Source organism: Theropithecus gelada, chromosome 7b, assembly GCF_003255815.1.
Source record: "Theropithecus gelada isolate Dixy chromosome 7b, Tgel_1.0, whole genome shotgun sequence".
Taxonomy (NCBI): Eukaryota; Metazoa; Chordata; class Mammalia; order Primates; family Cercopithecidae; genus Theropithecus; species Theropithecus gelada.
In genome coordinates, this window is record NC_037675.1 from 77509606 (window position 1) to 77528514 (window position 18909).

The 18909-nt window shown below is 43.0% G+C and overlaps 1 protein-coding gene across 2 annotated transcripts in view; it reads left to right on the forward strand.

The window, feature by feature from the left end:
* The first annotated feature begins 8008 nt into the window (after positions 1-8008).
* The window catches only part of GPATCH2L (G-patch domain containing 2 like), a 56129-nt gene continuing 45228 nt past the window's right edge, over positions 8009-18909 (forward strand). For both annotated transcript variants that reach the window (XM_025392472.1, XM_025392473.1), the window contains exons 1-2: positions 8009-8115; positions 10508-11179. In XM_025392472.1, coding sequence (XP_025248257.1) covers positions 10518-11179 — 662 coding nt within the window. In that variant the 5' untranslated portion in view covers positions 8009-8115; positions 10508-10517. The remainder of the gene's footprint in view (positions 8116-10507; positions 11180-18909) is intronic.

The window sequence follows — 18909 nt, forward strand, 5'->3', positions numbered from 1 at the left end:
AAAAGCAAAACATATGAAAACTGGTGGCGTTCAGGACACACTACTCCAAAATATAGCACTTTTGCTATAGAAGAAATAGCAGAAACAGGCCATAGAAACTAAGAAGAATTTCTCTCACTTCCTTTCCCCTGTAGTGGGCCATAAACCCAAGTTGACCTTCCCTGAAAATAGGTCATAGGACCCTCATTCCAGAGGCATTCTCCCTATACCCGGAGAAAAAGAATGTCCTTATCCTCAAAGATGCAAAGACACCAAAAAGAATCTGAATAAATGGGCTTTGCTAAGTTTCCCCCAGTTTAGTACCATTAGATCATATCCTTTTGTCTCCAGTCATACATCTGAATGACTGTCCATAAAAATACAGTTTTCCCTGTTTTGTGAGGTCTTCATTTCTGAATGCTCTTGTGTCAGGTAAAACTTATCTCAAATACATTTGTATGCTTTGCTTTTGTTAATCTGTCCTTTATCATGGGTGCCATAGCCACAAATGTCAAAATGGTTATTGACGAGATTAAATGAAATACTGAATCTAGTCTTCAGCATGATTCTTGGCCTACAGTAAGATTTTAGTAAATGTTACTTCAACAAAACCCCCAAATTCAACAGAGTTGAGGAGGGTAAGTGAGAGAGAATGAGAGCCATGGCAAGGGAGGAGTTGGCGAACCTCTGTCCACTGCCACCTGCTCCTTGGCTGCTGCTGTGGGTCCCAGCATAGCCCCTCACTGTCCTCTCTCTTGATGTGCTTTATAGGAGATGTGTTTCTGTTATCACTGCTGCCAAGGAGTGCTCAGCATCTCTCCATCCCTGCATTCCTGCCTCCAGGGAAGGCTCCGAAGAAGGCACCAGGAGTATCAGGGGTAGGGGAAGAGGGCAAGTTGCCAGGTGTCACTCATTTTCCAAGTAAATGCTAACACTTCCTGTCCTCCTTGGTGGACACTGTTTCTGTTAGTAACATCTCTCCAGTGGCTGCTGGAAAAACTTTCTGGAAACATTCCAGGATGTCTTGGACTTGTTCAGAGAAAATCTGAGCCAGGAAAAGGGGAAAAGAGAAATAAATTATGGAGAGAGGATGAGGAATCCATTCATTCATCAAATGTTTATTGAGCACCTACTATGTGACAGGCACTGTTGTAGGTTCCAGGGGGATACAACGGTGAAAGGACAAATACCGTCCTTATTCTTATGAAACTTACGTCCTGGTGGGAGGCAACAGAGTACAAACAAATAAGTACCAAATACTAAGTGCCATAAGGGAAATATACAAGGTGCTATGGTTTAAATGAGTCCTTTCCAAAATTCAGGTGTTAGAACTTAATGGCCAATGCGATTTTATTAGGAAGTGGAGTCTTTAAGAGGTGATTAGGTCGTGCGGGCTTCTCCCCTCATGAATGGAATTAAGGCTCAGATAAAAGAGGTTTTACAGAGTGTTGGCTCACTTGCCCTTCTGCCTTTCATCATGTGAGGACACAGCATTCCTCCCTTCCAAAGGATGCAGCAACAGGGAACCATCTTGGAAGGAAAGAGTGAACCTCATCAGACCACCAAACCTGCCAGCGCCTTGATCTTGGATTTCCTAGACTCCAGAAACTATGAGAAAATAAATTTTTATTCTTTATAAATCACCCAGTCTATGGTATTTTGTTATAGCTGCACAAAATGGATGATGGGATAGAAAGTACTTTAGATCATATTAGAAAAGGCCTCTCTGTGGAGGTGATATTTTAGCCAAGGCCTCAATGATGCTCTCAGGTGCAGGACAGCATATCAAGGCCCTGGGGAAAGTGGAAAAAGAGGATGGTGGTTTGGTACTGTGGGCACAGGGAAGACAGTCAAGACCAGAGGCAGGCAGGGCCCACATCACACCTGGTTGTGCAGGCCATGGGGAGGACTTTAGTTTTATTATAAGTGCAGGGAATGTAATCAATCAGCAGTGGAAGATTTTCATTTATTATTAATTATTTGTTTAAAAAATATATTGGGCTGGTCACAGTGGCTCATGCCTGTAATCCTAGCACTTTGGGAGTGAGGTGGGCGAATCTCTTAAACCCAGGAGTTTGAGACCAGCCTGGGTAACATGGTGAAACCCCGTCTCTACAAAAAGTACAAAAATGGCCAAGTTTGGTGGCTCACACCTATAATCCCACTACTGTGGGAGGCCAAGGCGGGCAGATCACTTGGGGTCAGGAGTTCGAGACCAGCCTGGCCAATATGCAAAACCTTGTCTCTACTGAAAAATACAAAAATTAGCTGGGTGTGGTGGTGTGTGCCTGTAATCCCAGCTACTAGGGAGGCTGAGGCATGAGAATCACTTGAACCCAGGAGGCGGAGGTTGCGGTGAGCTGAGGTAGCGCCACTGCACTCTAGCCTGGGCGACAGAATGAGACTCTGTCTCAAAACAAACAAACAAACAACAACCCCCAAACAAGTAAACAAACAAAAAGTACAAAAATTAACCGGGCATGGTGGCGCATACCTGTAGTCCCAGCAACTCAGGAGGCTGCAGTGGGAGGATGACCTGAGCCCAGAGAAGTCGAGGCTGCAGTGAGCCATGATCATGCCACTGCACTCCAGCCTGGGTGACAGAGTGAGAACCTATCTCAAAATATATATATATACATTTTTGTGGGGAGGAAAGAGGAGAGAAGTCTGTTATTTCCTTCCATGTGCAGATTCTTTTTCAGCTGGGAATTTCCTCATTTGACTACGTTTGATGGTCAAAAAAGGGAAACGTCTGTTGACTACTCCCCTCTTTTCAGTAACTACTAATACTTTTGGAGCAGTTAATTTGTGTTGGGCTGTATACTAAATGCTTTACATTCATTATTTCATTTCGTCTCCAACCAAGAGACAGGTATGTACAAATATTGTCTCCATATTGCAGATGGGGAAGCAGAGGCTCAAAGAGGTGAAGCTGCTAGCTCTGGACACAGTCAGGCAGCTAGGGCTTCATCCTTCACCTCCTTCCCCCTCCTCCACTGCTGCCTGCTTGCAGCCTGCTCAAACCTTATTACCATCAGTGACCTCCTCAGTTGCCAAGTGTGGTGGCCTTTCCTTAGAACTGTTCATCCTCAAACTTCCTTTTGTTCTTCATTTTCTTAAAGCTCTCTCTCCTCTGGCTTTTAGACACAGGTTCTCTTCAGATGCTCTCAGTCTCTTTGGAGCTATCCTCTTCTTCTCCAACAGGCCACTTCTGTCGCCACCCTCTTTCATTATGTGATTCTGCCCATGGATTCCACCATCCCATGAAGGCGCAAGTTTCATTACAATTTTCTCATGGGACTGAGACAAACACTTCTAATGTCCCTGACCCAGCATTTAGTAAACAAGTATTCATTTAATTTTTAATCAACAATAACTATGGAGCACCTACCATGTGTAAAGCACTGTGCTAGGCACTGATGAGAATACAATGAATAGGACAGGGTCTTCAGGGCAAAGCAAAAAGGGCTTTGGTTTTGTTCACACAATTATATACGTATAAGCACAGGGCAACGCATACTGTAGATGCTTAGTAAATATTTTTTCTTTTTTTTTTTTTTTTTTTTTTTTTTGAGACGGAGTCTTGCTCTGTCGCCCAGGCTGGAGTACAGTGGCCGGATCTCAGCTCACTGCAAGCTCCGCCTCCCGGGTTCCCGCCATTCTCCTGCCTCAGCCTCCCGAGTAGCTGGGACTACAGGCGCCCGCCACCGCGCCCGGCTAGTTTTTTGTATTTTTTAGTAGAGACGGGGTTTCACCGTATTAGCCAGGATGGTCTCGATCTCCTGACCTCGTGATCCACCCGTCTCGGCCTCCCAAAGTGCTGGGATTACAGGCTTGAGCCACCGCGCCCGGCCTCGATGCTTAGTAAATATTTGTTGAATGAGTGACTTAGTTGGGGAGGCAAACTTGCACATAACTGGCTCTAGTTCAGGTTGAATGAAGAGAGTGCGGTCATAAAGGTACTGGCAAGTACTGAGCGTGAGAGCCAAAGGAGTGGGCAAGCAAGGGTAAGTGTCTTTATTGAGGTGACATTGGAATTGAGCGTTTAAATCACCCCAGATCCCAAGGGTGTTCAAGAACTAGCAAGTGATGTGGTGTGCTCAAGCATGTTGCAGGAGGTAGTGGAAGATGGATGAAGTGACACGATTAAAATTGTGTTTTAGGAAACTCACTGTGGTGCCTGTGTAGAGGATGACATTTTGGGGGGACAGACTGCAAGTGGGAAGACCAGTAAGGCAGCAGCTGCTGCATCATCCAGAAGAGTGGCTGCCTGCCCAGATGAGGCCAATGGCAGAGCAAAAACCAGTGAGGGAGGACGGATGCAAGACTACTGCAGGAGTGCAATCTACGAGGCTTAGCACTTTACTAGATAAAGGGGTAAAAGAAAGAAACAAGAACTAAAAATGGGTTTGAAGCTTCTCACCTGGGTAACTGCATGATGGTGGTGATATTTCCAAAAGAGTGAACAGTGGAGAAGGGGCAGGTTTGACAGAAACTATGGAAGAGGCTGGACAAGATGGCTCACACCTGTAATCCCAGCACTCTAGGAGGCTGAGGCAGGAGGATCACTTGATGGTAGGAGTTCGAGACCAGCCTGGGCAACATAGTGGAGACCCTATCTCTCTACTAAACATTTAAAAATTAGCTGGGCATGGTGGTGTGTGCCTGTAGTCCCAGCTACTTAGGGTGCTGAGGTGGGAGGATTACTTGAGCACAGGAGGTCAAGGCTGCAGTGAGGTAATGATCATGTCACGGTGTTCCATCCATAGGTGTATCATCTTTTACTTAACTAATCCCTGTTGTAGAATTTCTGACTTTCTAGTTTCCTCAGTCCTCCCTCAGAAATGCTGTAGAGAATAATTTAACCTGTATTTAACATTTTTGAGACCATTTCCTTTTTTTTTTTGAGATAGTGTCTCACTCTGTCTTCCATTTCACAGAGACCCTGTCTGGAAAAAAAAAAAAAAAAAAGGAATGGAGAGAGGGAAGAAAGGAAGAAACTATGGAAGAAACTAAGCTTTATTTTTATTTTTGGCATTTTATTTTATTTATTCATTCATTTATTTTTGACATAGGGTTTCACTCCTGTCACTAGGCTGGAGTGGAACAGCATGCTCTCAGCTCACTACAACCTCTGCCTCCCGGACTAAAGTGATCCTCCTGCCTCAGTCTTCCCAGTAGCTGGGATTACAGGCACATGCCACCACACCTGCCTAATTTTTTGTATTTTTAGTAAAGACAGGGTTTCACCATGTTGGCCAGGCTAGTCTCAACTCCTGAACTCAAGTGATCCACCTGCCTCAGCCTCCCAAAGTGCTGGGATTACAGGCGTGAGCCACTATACCTGGCCTATTTTGACATTTTAAATGGGAAATGCTGGTGAGGTGAACAAGTGGAGATATCTAGTAGAAAGATGAAAATATAAGTTGGATTTCAAGAAACTTGGGAGCTTTCAGTGCTGATGCAGGCAACCAACACTGTGGGAACAGATGTGATTTGTGGGAGAGAATTTTCACTCATGCAGAAAAGAGGCCTGATGGCCGTGGACACCTGTTGAACATTTCCGTATTTCTGTCCTGTGGGAGTCACAAATTCAGCATGTCCAAAATGGAATTAATCATCTTTCCACTAAACTTGTTTATCTTCTTGACTTCTCTAGCTATGCAGATGGCACTGACCATTGTCTTAGTTGCCCTAGCTTGAAACCTCAACTATCTGTCTCCTACATTGACTTTTTTTCACCTATAGAAAATTCTGAAAATCCACAAAAAAACAACAGATAGGAGATATAATCATTAATAATGAAATCATTTCCGATATTGTGTAGTAAATTCTTCTGGTCATACTCCTATGCGAGTATAGATTTAATTTCCTTTGTACGGGACTCATACTCTACATTTTCAGAGTAATCTTTTTATTGAAGTGTAACAGTCATGCAGAAATGTACACAATCATAAGTCGATGGCTTTTCATGTCATTAAATATTCTTTTGCAACATCAATTTTAAAAATTTGCAAGGTATTCCACCCACTGACGTACCATAATTTAGTTAACTAACCCCTGCTGTGGAACTTCTGGCTTTTTCTAGTTTCCTCATCTCTCCCTCAGAAATGCTACAGAGATGATTTACCTATATTTGACATTTTTGTGCCCATTTCCAATTTTTCCTTAGAATACAGTTCTTCGGGGCAAAATTTCTGGGTCCAAGGTATGTGCATATTTTTAAATAAACTTTTTATTTTAGGATAGTTTTAGGTTTAGAGAAAAATTATAAAGATACTACAGTTTCTGTATAATCCACACCATTTCCCCTATTATTCACTTTTTTTTTTTTTTTTTGTGATGGAGTCTTGCTCTGTCGCCCAGGCTGGAGTGCAGTGGCTTGATCTCTGCTCACTGCAACCTCTGCCTCCTGGACTCAGGCGATTCTCTTGCCTTAGCCTCCCGAGTAGGGACTGGGACTACAGGCGTGTGCCACCATGCCCAGCTAATTTTTTGTATTTTTAGTAGAGACAGGGTTTCACCATGTTGGCCAGGATGGTCTCGAACTCCTGACCTCAGGTGATCTGCCCACCTCAACCTCCCAAAGTGCTGGGATTACAGGTGTGAGCCACCGCACCCGGCTATTCACTCTTACAGAAGTATAACACACGTCACGATTGCAACCAAAATTGATACATTATTATTATTATTTTGAGACGGAGTTTTGCTCTCATGACCCAGGCTGGAGTGCAATAGTGGGATCTCGGCTCACTGCAACTTCCGCCTCCAGAGTTCAAGCGATTCTCCTGCCTCAGCCTCCTGAGTAGCTGGGATTACAGGCACGCACCACCATGCCCGTGTAATTTTTGCATTTTTAGCAGAGACGGGTTTTCACCATGTTAGCCAGGATGGTCTCAATCCCCCGACCTCAGGTGATCTGCCCGACTTGGCCTCCCAAAGTGCTGGGATTACAGGCATGAGCCGCCTCGCCTGGCCCGATAACGTTATTATTAACTAAAGTTGATACTTTATCCAGATTTCCTTAGTTTTTACCTAATGTTCTTTTTTTAATTGCAGTGTCACACCCAGGATACCGTATTACATTGTCATGCCTCCTCAGGCTTCTCCTGGCTCTGAGTTTCTTATACTTCCCTTACCTTTGCTGATCTTAACAATTTTGAAGAATACTGGTCATGTACTCTGCAGAATGTCCCTGAATTACGGTTTGTCTGAGTTGTTTCTTATAATTAGACTGGGTTATGAGATTTGTTAGGAAAGTAGCATAAAGTGCCATTCTCATCATATATCAGTCCACATACTATCAACATGATTTAGCACATAGTCTTGATCACCTGGCTGAATTACTGTTTGCCAGGTTTCCCCACTGTAAAATCACTCATTTTCCCCTTTACAGATGTTGTACTTTTGGGAAGGAAGTCACTATGCACAGCCCACATTTAAGGAGATGGAAGTTATGCTCCAGGATGGCTGTCTACATAAGTTATTTGAGATTCTTCTGTGGGGGATTTATCTCTTCTTCCTCATTCGTTAATTTATTCAATCACTTATTTATATCGGTATGGGCTCATGAATATTTCTTTTATACTTTGAGTTATAATCCAATATCACTTGTTTTATTGCTCAAGGCAATTTGTAATGTTCTGAGTAACTAAGTGAAGAACCACCCCTCCCAATGTTTGTACCAGCTCACAGGGTAGACGTCATTAAGATCCTTTTCTCTTCAACTTCATAGGCCCATTAAAAAGGTCAGAAAGCAAGGGGGAAGCTGACACCCCTGCCTAGCGCCCAATTTCTGGATGCCCCGAAGGAAGATGAGGCCAGCATGCAGGGGTCTTTCCCCACATGGGCACCTCAACCCGTGAAACGCCCTTTCCCAGCCAGACCTTACTCAGCACCCCTCCCTGTCCCCTGCCCCATCTTCTGGCTTCCTGTGGCTCCGCCCACCACGGGGCGGAAGTGGGTGTGGCCACGGGCGGAAGCAATGGGTCAGGGGCCCAATCTTGCAGCCAGCCCCTCCCACTCGCCGCCGCCCCACCCCTCAGGCCCAGACCGGAAATGAGGTCAGAGAGGGAAGCCCTGGCGGTGAGAGTCGGCCCAAAAAGCGGCGGCCGTTGGAGGTGGCTACGGCAGCTGGTGAGGGGGAGGAGTGGGTTGAGAGTGTTGGGGTCCTGGGGGCTAGTACCAGAGGGGATCGGAGCGCCAAGCAGCGGCTGAGCGGCTAAGGACGTCTTGGGGCTGCGGCAGCTGGCCGGAGGGTGAGGGTGGTGGGGCCTTGCTTTTCAGGGCCCTTGTCCCCATCCCTGGGGATGTGGGTCGGGCCGTCTCCGGGGCCACAGCCCCGTCTTCCTCTTTCTTCTTTCTGCCTCTCTGGGGCTGGCGGCAGCGTGAGGGCTTGGTGTCCCGAGCCATGGTCGCCCCAGCCCTCAGGGACGGGCCGGGGCGAGGTGGAGAGTCCTTCGAAACACAGTTTTTCTCACATATGTGGCCGTGTTGCGACCCCCGATCCCGGAGGGAGCTCAGTCGCCACGACTTGCATTTTTTCAGTTTCTGCCCTAGAAGAGCCGACCCCCGCCCCTGGTGAGCCCAAATGAGAAGTTGCCTCCTGCCTCTCCCACCTCCTACTCCGCCCCTCACTTCCACCCTGCTCCTGTTTCTCTTCTTACTTGCTGTCCACCAGCTGCCCTACCCGTTCCTTCCTGTGCGTGACTCAGCCTCATCTCTACCCGGGTGCGTGCCTGGACGCCGGGTCCTCTCGAGAGTGTGCACCCGCGACTGGAGATGGGGGGAGCCCTAGGGTTCTTCTGTCACCCACTGTTCGAATTACAGGCTTTGAGGCAGGAAAGGATTCTGCACAAGCATTCGACTACGAGTTGTTTGGTGACTTCGTTCCGTGTTCAAGTTTGTGCTATTCTGCCTGAGATTTTTATTTGTTATTATTATTATTTTTTTTGTATTTTAGTTGCCTGAGTTTTTAAAGCAGTAATTCTTTATTAGGGAAGTAGATTTAGGCATGCTGTTCCCACTTGTTTCTTTATTTTGGTCTTAGGGACAGTTGTCTCCCAAACCTCAATCATGGCATTTTAATCCACTTTTTTTTTTTTTTCCATTTTTTTCCCCTTCTTTTCACAGGTGTTAATAAATCACTTCTTCATGCTTAAAAGAACTTGGTCTTGTTTAAATGTATGTGCCTTTGGACACTTTGAGACGCTTGGTTTGTATGGTAGTTTTGGAAGTAGGTGTCACCATTGCTCCTACAGGTGTGGCAGATAAGCCCCAGGACTGTTTTCCTGTCTTTAAATTCATTGGCATAGGCACAGCGTGAAAACAGGTTTTAGAAAGCCCTTTGCAAAGTGAAAACCGAATGAATGGGAATATGGTGAGAGAGCAGTACCACATAGAATTTTAACATGATATTGAAATACTTTGGGCATAGAGGCAAGGGAAAAGTGCTAAAAGTTTAATGTGTATTTAATTAGCTGCTATTCAAATTAAACATTTCCCCTTAAGAGGGAATTTTGAAGATTGTTCCTACTACTCTCATTTGTTGAAATGTTTGCCTCTGAAGTGACTCCTGAAGTGTGATGTTTGGTTTGAGGATAAACAGAAAAATAAGAAATTTTGGAAAGCAGTTCAGCCAGAAATCTTAGAAACTTCACCCTATCCCTGTCATTTCAGCTGCTGTTGTATCCTATTTTTGTGTGATTGTGTGGCACTGAAGCACATAACTAGGACGGACATTCGGACATTTATTTTCTGAAGAGTAGGAGAGGGGCTTAAAAATTGTTAATTATTCAAAAATATATGACCTACTGTATAAGGTTCTATACCTGCTAGCTTCCAGGTGGTAGTTGGTACCAGAATGGGTGCAAACTTAGTCTCTTCTCCATTCTGACTTCAAACCTGGGCCACTACAATTTCTTGGATCATGAAAACTGCATTCTTCCTTAAAGGGTATCACTAAGTTGTCTTTCTGTTTCTTTCTGCCATGGTCATTGTCAGCAGTGACCCCAGGCCAAAGAACAGTTTTTCATTCATTCTCAATACCTCGATGAGACCGTGTCCTGCTCTGTGTTTCTGCAACTCTAGTGTGATTTTGAAGTTGTATGTTTTTCTACTCCTGTCTAGTGAGACAGTCTCTAATCTTTCTGGATCTCATCATTAGGTAATTCAGTGACAAGTTTAATTGGGGAAAAGTGAGAAGGATCTAGTCCCCCGAATTTGTTTTGGGTCCTGTCCCAGTTGTCATCTGGTGAGTAGGTTTTTGTGCTTAAGAATATGTTGACTTCAGGCATTTAACAAGGGACAAAACATCTATTTTTAGTGGCTTTAGGAAGTGGTAGGAACAGAATCTAAGTGTAGCCAGATGAAAGGTGACTTATTTCATTTAGACAGGCAGAACTGTGGACTACCATGATCTGTTTCATCAAATTATTCCGAAACAACAGATCCTTTTCAGGCTTTCTTTTTCTTTTTCTTTTTCTTTTCTTTCTCCCCCCCCACCCCCTGCCAAACTTCCTTTTGGCAGATGTGGCCTCATGGATGAGCTGGTACACGACTTAGCCTCAGCCTTGGAGCAGACATCTGAGCAGAATAAGCTTGGTGAGCTGTGGGAGGAGATGGCCCTGAGCCCCCGGCAGCAGAGGAGGCAGCTTCGGAAACGCCGAGGTCGGAAGCGTCGTTCTGACTTCACTCACCTGGCAGAGCATACCTGCTGCTACAGCGAGGCCTCTGAGTCAAGTCTGGATGAGGCCACTAAGGACTGTCGAGAAGTGGCTCCCGTGACCAATTTTAGTGACTCTGATGACACAATGGTGGCCAAACGACACCCAGCTCTCAATGCCATTGTTAAGAGTAAGCAGCATTCTTGGCATGAATCTGACTCCTTTACTGAAAATGCACCTTGTCGACCACTCAGGCGCAGGCGGAAGGTGAAGCGAGTGACATCAGAGGTGGCTGCTAGCCTTCAGCAGAAACTGAAGGTGTCAGATTGGAGCTATGAGAGAGGCTGCAGGTTCAAATCTGCTAAGAAGCAGCGTCTGTCCCGCTGGAAGGAGAATACTCCCTGGACCTCATCAGGCCACGGATTGTGTGAATCAGCAGAAAACAGGACTTTCCTAAGCAAAGCAGGAAGGAAAGAAAGGATGGAGTGTGAAACAGATGAACAAAAACAGGGCTCTGATGAGAACATGTCAGAATGGTGAGATCTCCCTTACTAAGTCAAAGATTTTCCTGGTTAATGTTTCCCAAGGTACACATCCGCAGTCTTAGTGGGTTCTACCTTCTTTCAAACCAGCCACTCTGGTATTGACTTTGAAGACTTCCTTGAATCAGTCAGTAGTTTAGCTTTTTAAGGTACCATTCAAGTGTCTATTTCCCTCTGTCAGGAAGGCTATAGAAACACAGTTGTTTCTAAAAACTGTTTAAAACGCGTACCTCAAATGCACAGCTAATAATTTTAAAAAACAATTTGTTGCTTATTATGCCATGTAGTTTGTACATAAATATTGTTTTTTAGAACTCAGGTCTCAGCAGAGGCTGGTGTTTGTGTGTGTGTGTGTGTGCGTGTGTGTGCATGTGTGTGTGAGAAAGAGAAAATGTTAGCACCAGGCATATGGAGTTTATAAATGTTCCGTTAAGTTGCCTGTCCTCATTAAGAATCATGGCTTTAGATACTTTTTGGCTATAATTTTGTTTTCTGCTACTGGTGGTTTGACTATATTGAATTTATTTTTTTATGGCTGACATTCAAATTGTCTGAACACATGGTAGGCTTTGAAAATAACAGTACCGAGTCCCATTAGTCTTACATCAGATGTGATCAAGCCAGAAAAATTTGTCTCTAATGGGTACGTGTTTAGAAATGTAAGTGTAGTTTTGGTGACTTTTTTTAGCTTTTACATCTCAGATAGTCCTAGGAACATTGATACCCCCCAGCTTGATACTTTAATGTTATTAATCTTAATCTGTGATTATCTTTTACTTAATAGCGAGGATGCCATTGGTGTTTTGGATGGGACAATTCTTTATGGTGCATTGCAGAATATTTAGCATCTCTGCATTGTTCACACCCCCTTTTCATTGTATCAACCCAAAAGCCTCCAGGGGTGATCCCTAGGTGGATTGAGTACTCCCTGTTGAGAACCAGTGTATTCTATTATTGTTAATATTAGTTGACATTTATTAAGCACTTAACTATGGGCCAGGCACTGTACTATGGACTTAACATATACTCTTATTTAATGTTCACAATTCCACTATATGGTGGATACCACTATTTGTATTTATAGAAGGGAAGCTGAGGTTATAAGAGCTTAGATAATTTGCCTAAGGTCACCCAGTGCCAAAACGGGGAATCAAGCCTGATTCCAAAGCTCATTCGTAACCACCACGTTCTGCTGCCCTTTGAGTTGTTCTGTCTCAGTTTAACTTTCCCAGCTGTAGAACAGATGACCTTTCTGAAGTTTATCTTAAAAACAAAGACATTAATCTTAGGAACTCTGAGGTGAGGCTGTGTCAGTAACAGGAAAAGCTGCTTAGGTCTGTTTACCTGTACCTTTCATGGATGGTTTTTAATCCAGCTTTTAAACTTTTTCTTATTAACTTTATATTTGCCAGTCTGCAGACTATATTGAGATAGGCTCATATTTTGACTTTCCTAATTTTCCTCTAATGCCTCCTTCCTTCTAAGGTCTATTTACAGAATTTATATGTATATATTTGGATTATAAAGGTATTTATTTTCCTCATCAGACTATTTTTAATCAAACAAGAAATGCTTAGTCAACTTGTAGCCTTTCACACTATTGAAACCCTCTACTGAGATATTCAAGTTTGTTTTAATATTGAGCATATATAGCAAATAGAATTCTTCTTAGGATTGAGAATGGTGATTTTAAAAGTAGCCTTTTGGGATAATAGCTTTGTGTATGTTTCTTCCCCATAATTTCTTATTAAACTACGACATAACTGTATGTGAAAGAGAGACTGTTAACTCTGTCTGCTCTGAGATAACAGCTCAAGTGTGGCTCCAGATGCAGAGCCTATAATCTAGCATGAGATGCTTCACTCTTTTCTGTTCCTTCTTACTCCAGACACATCTATTGCACATTCTAGTCAGGATGTAATAATATAAATTCTCGTTACCTGAGAGTCTGGATAAAATTAAGTGGATGGGAATTCTTGTGAAATTCTTCCTCTTTTCAAATTGAGGAGACCTCATTCACCCATTTGGGCTATTACCCTGGCCTCTCACTTGAGAGTTCTTTCAATATGTAGATGCTAAAGGGCTTGTAGCTGTGAAGGAATAATGGGCGGAGTGGTGGCACACATGGCATGAGGAAAGTTCTTTAACATCTTCTAGTTATTTAGGAGTTCTAAATTCCCCTTGACTTGTCTCGATTCATCTGTAGTTACAAACAGAAGTGCTTTGTATTTTTTTCCCCTAAATCCATTCTGTGGGAGAGGGGGTGATTCTTACTCTTTGACCGCATGTTGTGTTCAGCCTCTCTTCAAGAGGAGAGTGGAACTAAAATCTCCCTTAATTGTTAGGCACACCTTTAAAAAGGGCTAGCATTAGAGTGTAAGTAGATAATAGTTTATGATTTGGATATTATACTGTCTTGGTCAGTTTGTTGATTCTGTCAATAATTTTCTACTTTTTTGTTTCCCCTGCATTTTTAAAAGAAATACTTTCAAGAATCTTCTTGGTTACCCTTTCATAAATCTACTTGGATGTGCCACTGTTCACATACAGATCAAAATGTAGAATTTTACTTTTTAGCAGTGATATTGAGGGTTGTCAGAGTAATGATCCACGTTGTAAGATTATTAAGATGAAGTTGATTGTTAAGTTTAGCTTAGCCTGGTCAATGGTAGAGTTTTTGGGTTTTTTTTTAAAGCATGTTTTAGGTGTTTTGGATTTGAAAATGTATGTCTCAATCAGCCTATTTCTAATTTCCTTAAACTCACTGTTTGTGAACTAAACATGGAGTAGTTATAGACTTCATCAATATTTGTTTGCTTTTCTGTTTCTGGTCTTCCTTTAATATTACACCAGCCAATCCCTCACAAGTTTTGAGGAACTAAAAATGGTTATGGTATAATAGTTTTTTCCTGCTTGCATAGAGATCAAACTTACTTTAATATTTTTCTGTGTATGTGTATTTATGAGTATTCTAAAGTAGAACAATTACTGTAAAATTATTTTCTACTGATCTTTATTTAAATTGTCTATATAGCAGCTATTAATAGCTATTAGCTATTAGGGGACTGTAGCCTAATTTTGCTCTATTCTTTACTAACACATCATTTGTTTGTTCCCCTTGAATATAGTTTAGCTTCTTTTTTTTTCATAAGTGAATTGGTTGGGTGATGGCCAGAAGTCACATTCAGGAGCCTTCCTAAGGTGATGTATTAGAGGCTGATCTCACAGGAAAGAAAATATTCTCCTCTCTTGGAAGGCAAGTGACAGAGATAGAGTGCTAAACCTACCCCCTCCTTCTCCAGCCCAGGCTGACCTTCTGCGGCCCCTTGGTGCCTCTTGTTTTCTTATTTTTATAGAAAATCAATATCCCTTCTGACACAAACAATAGCTCAGAAGCAAGAATAAATGGGAGAAAGCTGAGATCTCTGTCCATCACCTCTCACTTTAACTCCCCCAAACTCTTTAATTATGAGTGTGCTTTGCTCCAGGTGTTTGTGACAGTGAAATTGCTAAATGAGGACCGTTTTAACCAAAGATTGGGTGATCAATAACACTCTATAGCAGTAGCTTGTTGGATCAATAGCATTCATTATTTCATGGTTAAGGTAAGTAGCCTCCTTTGCAAGTGGAGGTCATTAATCAGGGGTTCCTGGAGCTGTGTAAAAGAATATGTATGGTAGGTAGGGGTGTTCTGATTTCTATTCTGTAAGTAGGGATGCTGACCAAGAGTGTATTTACTATTGTTGCAGTTGGTAGTATTGCATGTGAGATTCTCGAATCTAGCATAGTGTGCTTATATGGATATATTCACAGTTCTGCTAGTATCCTTAGGGACAACTGAAAAACACACCTTGGGAGGTAGATATGATACTATTGTACTTGAAGGTCTATATCTTGAAAGAAACATCCATCTCTTGAAAGAGTCTACCTCTTAAAAGAAATATTGGGATTATTCCATGTGGCTCCACAGGACAGAACTCAGGAATAGAAAGTACAGAGTGTTAAATGTTGCTGCGGATAAAAAATAGCATTCTAAAAATTAGGACTCTGTAAAAATGAAGTGAATTGTTTCACCACGTAATGCGTAATGACTTCTAGATAAGTCGGGGGGATTCAAACATGGGCTTTCTGACTGCTTACTTAGTTGCTGTGGAGTTGAGAGGGTTGAACGGAAGACTTCTGAAATCCCTTGTAACACTGAGATGCCGTGATTCTTTTCAGTCATAGTCCACCTCCCACCATTGTAACATCTTAACTGGTAAGTAGCCTCAACTGCCCACTTGAATTCTTGTGGTTTCCACTGGCAGTCATCTTCAAAGATTCGTTCTTTCTCTGAACTTTTAGAATGATATTCCCTTTTCTCTTATTTTGCAGAATTTGTTCAAAGGCCTCTTGGTATTTGCCAGCAAGGGTGCATAGATTACCATTGGTCCCCTTCTCTACTCCCATGGACATAGGTAACATGCCATTCTCAGATCTACAACTGGCCAAGAGAATATGCAGAGCCCCTAGCCCAGTGCTCCCAGTGCTACTGGGAAGCTTTAATCTCATACAGCTATGCTGGGCTGAGATAGGATCATCCAACCCTCACTGCCTGATTCTGACCCCATTCCAGGAGTGTGCCATAAATGAAGGTGTAGAAAACACAACAGTCCCCAGAATGTACTATCTCCAGAATGCACTTCTCTACCCATGTCAACTGGAATCTTTATTCTTGAAGACTGTGCTTTCTAGGACTCAATACCCTGTAATTGCTCCTTACCATCAAACACAGATACACACAGAAAACACTAAGCTTCCCTATCTAAGTGTATTCTGGGAGTTAGAGCCACCAAATAGAAACTGAAAGATACTCAGGCCAGGTGTGATGGCTCACGCCTGTAATCCCAGCACTTTGGGAAGCCGAGGCGGGTGGATCACAAGGTCAGAAGATCAAGACCATCCTGGCTAACATGGTGAAACTCCGACTCTACTAAAAATACAAAAAAGTTAGCCGGGTGTGGTGGTGGGCGCCTGTAGTCCCAGCTGCTCGAGAGGCTCAGGCAGGAGAATGGTGTGAACCTGGGAGGTGGAGCTTGCAATGAGCCAAGATCACGCCACTGCCCTGGAGCCTGGGTGACAGAGTGAGACTCCGTCTCAAAAAAAAAAAAAAAACACCAGAAACTGAAAGATACTCAGTGGGAAGAGAAGGATGGAACCACACCCTGCCACAAACTGTAGCTGCCTGATTTTCTGACTGAAACTGGCCTTGCATTTCTGAACCTCAAGGTGACTGTAGAGAAAGGATGCAGAGGCTTGCTATCTACCTTCAGGGCAGGCCCAGCACTTCTCATGTGGGCCTCCATTTCATTGTTGAGTGCAGTTCTATCAGCCTTGTAGTTTGAGGAAACCTTGGCAATAGGCCATCTGTATTCTCTATTGCTACAGAAAAAAATCGCCGTAGAACTTAGTAGCTCTAAAGAGGCCAAATCTGTGAGTGTGTAAATATTCCCAAGGAAGAAACCAAAGTGCTGGAGAAGAAGAAGATACAACTGAAGAGAAAAAAGTGTTCTTGAGTTGAAAAATGAAGTCTAGGCCGGGCGCGGTGGCTCAAGCCTGTAATCCCAGCACTTTGGGAGGCTGAGACGGGCGGATCACGAGGTCAGGAGATCGAGACCATCCCAACATGGGCTAACATGGTGAAACCCCGTCTCCACTAAAAAATACAAAAAACTAGCCGGGCGAGGTGGCGGGCGCCGGTAGTCCCAGCTACTCGGGAGGCTGAGGCAGGAGAATGGCGTGAACCCGGGAGGCGGAGCTTGCAGTGAGCTGAGATCCGGCCACTGCACTCCAGCCTGGGCGACAGAGCGAGACTTCGTCTCAAAAAAAAAAAAAAAAAAAAAAAAGAAAAATGAAGTCTAAAGTTTAGAAGAGAAAATTAATGAGAAGATACCTCTACTGAAATGGATCTTTTTAAAAAGTATTTTATTTTAGTTTTTCTTTTTTTCACATATGCTCAGGACTAAGGAAAGAAAACTCTTAAAAGGGATTGAAGCCTTGGTGCAGTGGCTCAGACCTGTATTCCTAACACTTTGGGACGCTGAGGCAGGAGGATCCCTTGAGCCCAGGAGTTCAAGACTGCACTGAGCTATGATTACAACACTGCACTCCAGAGCTTGGTTGGCAGAGAGGGATACTGTCTCTTAAAAAAAAAGTTGGGGGTGGGACATGAAAATAAAACTGACATTCATCCCTACAATAGTAAGTGTTAAGGGCTACATTTGCCCATAGAGTTTTGAGAGGGAAAAAGTGACTCACTTCACCTTGCATTTTATATACAGTAAAGGTATATTTTATATGGAAAGGCAGCAGAAAGACATTCTTAGATATGCAGGCCCCAGAATCCATGCTCTTTAAAAATTTACTCTGAGAAGACGTTTCATCTACCTGAAGGTGAATAACTGTTAGCTCTAAGAAAAGGGATGTCTTGAGGCACAGCCCCCAGCTCAATAGCAGAGTCCTGAGGAAAATTGTATCTCTGGAAAGTGTACCTGATTGTACTGGTCGCAGTATTGAACCTGTCAACCTGGGGAGGTTGCTGCCTTTCATGTCACCGTCTGAATGAAACTGAAAAACAAATTCTTCTATTATATATTCTCATTACTTATAGGAATAATTTTGGAACTGATGTGAATATTTCTCTGAATAACCTCTCCCTCAGTCTTGTGTACTACTAGATTCAGAAGTCTGATTACAAAGGGTTACAATGTGCTACCTCTACCCTGGAAAATAATAGAGCAAAAATACCTTTGGGCAGTAGATCTAAGAGTGACTTTTTCCCACGTTTTTCTTAATTCTGAAACAACTTTTATTTTTGTTAAGCGCATTATTATTTACTAAGAAAAGTTTTTTAGAAACGATGTAAGCCATAAACTGTATTTTAAGATGTCTATTAATTATATGCAAAAAACACCCCTTATTAAGCTACTTGGTTAATAAGCTCTTAAATGGAGAGAAACAAACCCAGATGGTAACTTATTAATACCAACTTTTGCTTATAGTGATAAACTAATTCTATAGCTCCTTATTATAATTGGAACAGGTATAAGTTACTCTTTCAGTTCTCACTTTATAGTCTTCTGTGGTTAGGAGTATGAAAGAATTAGCAAGCTCTCAGATCAGAGGGTGTGCCTTGCTTTTTTCTGCCCCCTGCTCCCCCCGGCAATAGTGGGAATTCAGAGCGGGGGTTTGTTTTGTTGAAACTAGAAGCTACTGTTTAGGAAGAAGGGAATTAGTTTCAACAAAGAGTTTATAAAGATTCTGTATTTGTTGCTGCAGAAAAATTTGCCCTAAAACTTATTGGCTCTAGGCTGGGCGCAGTGGCTCATGCTTGTAATCCCAGCACTTTGGGAGGCTTAGATGGGTGAATCACCTAAGATCAGGAGTTTGAGACCAGCCTAACCAATATGGTGAAACCTTGTTTCTACTAAAAATATGAAAATTAGCCAGGCATGGTAGCATAGTCCTGTAATCTTAGCTACTCGGGAGACTGAGACAGGAGAATTGCCTGAACCTGGGAGGTGGAGGTTGCAGTAAGCCAAGATCGCGCCACTGCACTCCACTCTGGGCGACAGAGGGAGACTCCATCTCAAAAAAAAATAAACAAAAAAAATTACTAGCGCTAAACAATGAACATTTTATCACTTGGAATCTGAGAGTGACTTAGCTGGATGGTTCTGGTTGAG